The sequence below is a fragment of the Cariama cristata genome, unplaced genomic scaffold (assembly GCF_000690535.1).
Source record: "Cariama cristata isolate BGI_N322 unplaced genomic scaffold, ASM69053v1 scaffold26913, whole genome shotgun sequence".
Classification (NCBI taxonomy): Eukaryota; Metazoa; Chordata; class Aves; order Cariamiformes; family Cariamidae; genus Cariama; species Cariama cristata.
Genome location: NW_009607056.1, coordinates 6,363 through 8,909, shown reverse-complemented (window position 1 = coordinate 8,909; position 2,547 = coordinate 6,363). Strand labels below are relative to the sequence as shown.

The 2,547-nt window shown below is 59.3% G+C and overlaps 1 protein-coding gene across 1 annotated transcript in view; it reads right to left on the bottom strand.

Annotated features, from left to right (window-relative positions):
• Positions 1–2,032: 2,032 nt before the first annotated feature.
• The window catches only part of LOC104158838 (spermatogenesis-associated protein 20-like), a gene marked incomplete at its 5' end in the record, with an annotated part of 6,872 nt that continues 6,357 nt past the window's right edge, over positions 2,033–2,547 (bottom strand). The window contains one exon of the mRNA XM_009696593.1: positions 2,033–2,203. Coding sequence (XP_009694895.1) covers positions 2,033–2,203 — 171 coding nt within the window. The remainder of the gene's footprint in view (positions 2,204–2,547) is intronic.

The following is a 2,547-nucleotide window of genomic DNA, read 5'->3' as shown; positions in this document are numbered from 1 at the left end:
CACGGACACAGCACCAACTCGCTCCGAGCGCTCATGAGGATGGGTGTCAAATCAATCCCTGCATCAGAGATGCCAAGTTAAAAAACAACAACAACAAAAAAACCCACAAAAACCCCAACAACAAAAAAAAAAACCACCCAGAGGAAAGCAGCCAGCCATCTGCCAAACCAGCAATTTTCGGCTGGATTTCCAGAAACACTTCAGCTCTTAAAACCAAGAGAGGAGAGAAAATAAAAAACCCTCCTCTTCCACAAGCATAGAAAGCATTCATGAGATGAGGTGCAAAATTCCTCTTTGACTTCAAAAGCATTTCTCCTGGCTGGTTACCCTCAAATCCTGGCACAACCCCCTGGAAAGCTGGTGGGGAACATGGCTCAGCACCGCTTTGCTGCCAGATGACGGCATCCTGTCGGCTGGGGGGCAGGCTGCCTCCTGGCGGCTGGGGTGCAGGCTGCCATGCCGGGGGAGCCCCAGGGTGCCAGAGGGATGCTGAAGACATGGTACTCACCCGTTCGGAAGCAGGGACGAGGAGGAGGGACAGAGAGGGAGGAAAGGGAGAATAAAGTTGATGCCGCAGCAAAGGGAGCTTGTGTGGTTGGTGACAGCGTCCCACTTCTGTGGGGTGGGTTATCTCCCTCTGCTTGGCACGCAGAGATGCCAAGACCTGACAGTGCTGTCCCCATGGTTGGCATCAGCAGGATGCGGCTGAGCCCCCGTGAGGCTGGATGAGACCCTCCGTCCAGCCTAGGCTTTGCCAGGAAAGTTCAGAGCAAACACCTCCCTCCTCAAACACTGTCCGAAGGGTGTTTTAGGGGTCATTTCTTGTGCTGTTACTGAAACTTTCCGCAAGCAAAGGCAGGGGCCAGGCTGGAGCACCCTGGCTGGCAGCACCCACCCAGAGCACCCAGCCCAAAAACACAGCCCCAGCCAACCTACCTCACCAGCTGCCCACCCCTGCCCGCTCCAGCCCAGCCCAGCCAAGCCCAGCTCAGCCAAGCCCAGCACAGCCCAGTCGCCCTCCCCAGCACGGAGCAGCTGCCAGCCGCTCTCCTGCCAGCCCCATTGCCTGCAGGTTCGGGGGTCCCCAGCCCCTCGGCCCCTGCCCCAGCAGGGCGGGCAGGGGCTGACAGCCCCCAGCCCAGGCGCAGGTCGGACAGCTCCCTCCTTGCCATCCCCACTGGGGATCCCCAGTCCGTGGGCACCCATCCACAGCGATGCTCAGGAGCCCGGGGCAGCCACGGGGCACCCCGGCCCCCCACCTCCCGACATCTTCCCCCTCCAGCCACCCCAGCCCCAGGGAAGCTCCCCTCCTCGCCGTGGGTCCCATCCTTGCATGGATGCAGGCACCAGCCTTTTACAAAGAAAACAAGACTTTGAAAAGCGCTTTCTCGAGCTGTACCAGGTCTCTGCAGCCTTGGCCAAGCCAGGATGAGATGTTTAGCTGTTTGGAAGTGCTTAGGCTGGGTCTTGTGGCACACTTTCATCAACTGTGGTAATCAGCAGGGGTTTTGCATGCACTATATATTAACTCAATGCATGTTACAATCTACCCCATAATGGAAAAATACCGTGGCTGTCGTAAGCCGTAACACTTTCAAAAGCACTTGACTCCCAAGTCATCCAGGTGCTTTGGACAATGTTACCCCGGGTTGCTATAGGAACCCTAACAGTTTTCCCATCTGACTTCTCCATTAACACTGGGATTTATATTTGATTTATTTTCCTTTTCCTCTGCAAGAAGCAAGCACGTGCGCAGGGGGAGGAGATGCCCCTCGGTGGGTGTCTGCTGGCCATGCCAAAACCAGCACCCAGGACCAGAGCCGGTTCTGCCGAGATGCTGCCGGCACAGCGGTGCAAGCAGAGCCCGACCTGCTGCAGGCAGGGAAGGGCACAGCCCCACTGCGGTGCCAGGAACCTTCTGGGAGGCAGCTGATGCCCAGGGTGGATTTATTACGGGTCTCTCCCGTGTTCCCAGGCTGCCCTGACAGTCTGTCTCCTCCTCGCCTTCCTCCAGGTAGAGGGACCGAGGGGCTCACGGGCAGAGCATCCCACGCAGCTCCTGGAGAGAGGTGACAGGCAGAGAGCAGGCAAAGTTGCTGCAGAGATAGGCGGTGGCTTTCCCATCCTTCCTCTCCAGGGACGCAAGGAAAGGCAACTGGCGGTAGAGGAACCCAGCGCTGTCTCCATCTGCAAGCATCAGCACCTGCCGGAGAAGGAGCTGTGAGAGCTGGAGAGCACAGCCAGCGCCAGCCAGCTGGTCCTTCCCTCCCCACAGATGTGCCAAGTGCTGGCAGTATCCCCTCACATGCTCGCCCAAAGAGGGGAGGGGACAGGGAGCCGAGGGGACCCACGCCAGCCCTCTGCCAGGGTCCCACGGTGGCCACATCCCCATCACGCCTGTGCCAGAGGGAACGCATGGTCCACACCATCCCTGGCAGCTTTGCCTCCCTTTTTCGCTCCAGACACCCAGCAGCCGGGGATGAAGCACAGGGACGGGGCACAGCGGCCTGGAGCCACCCGGCTCCCCGGGGGCCCCCACCCAGCCCC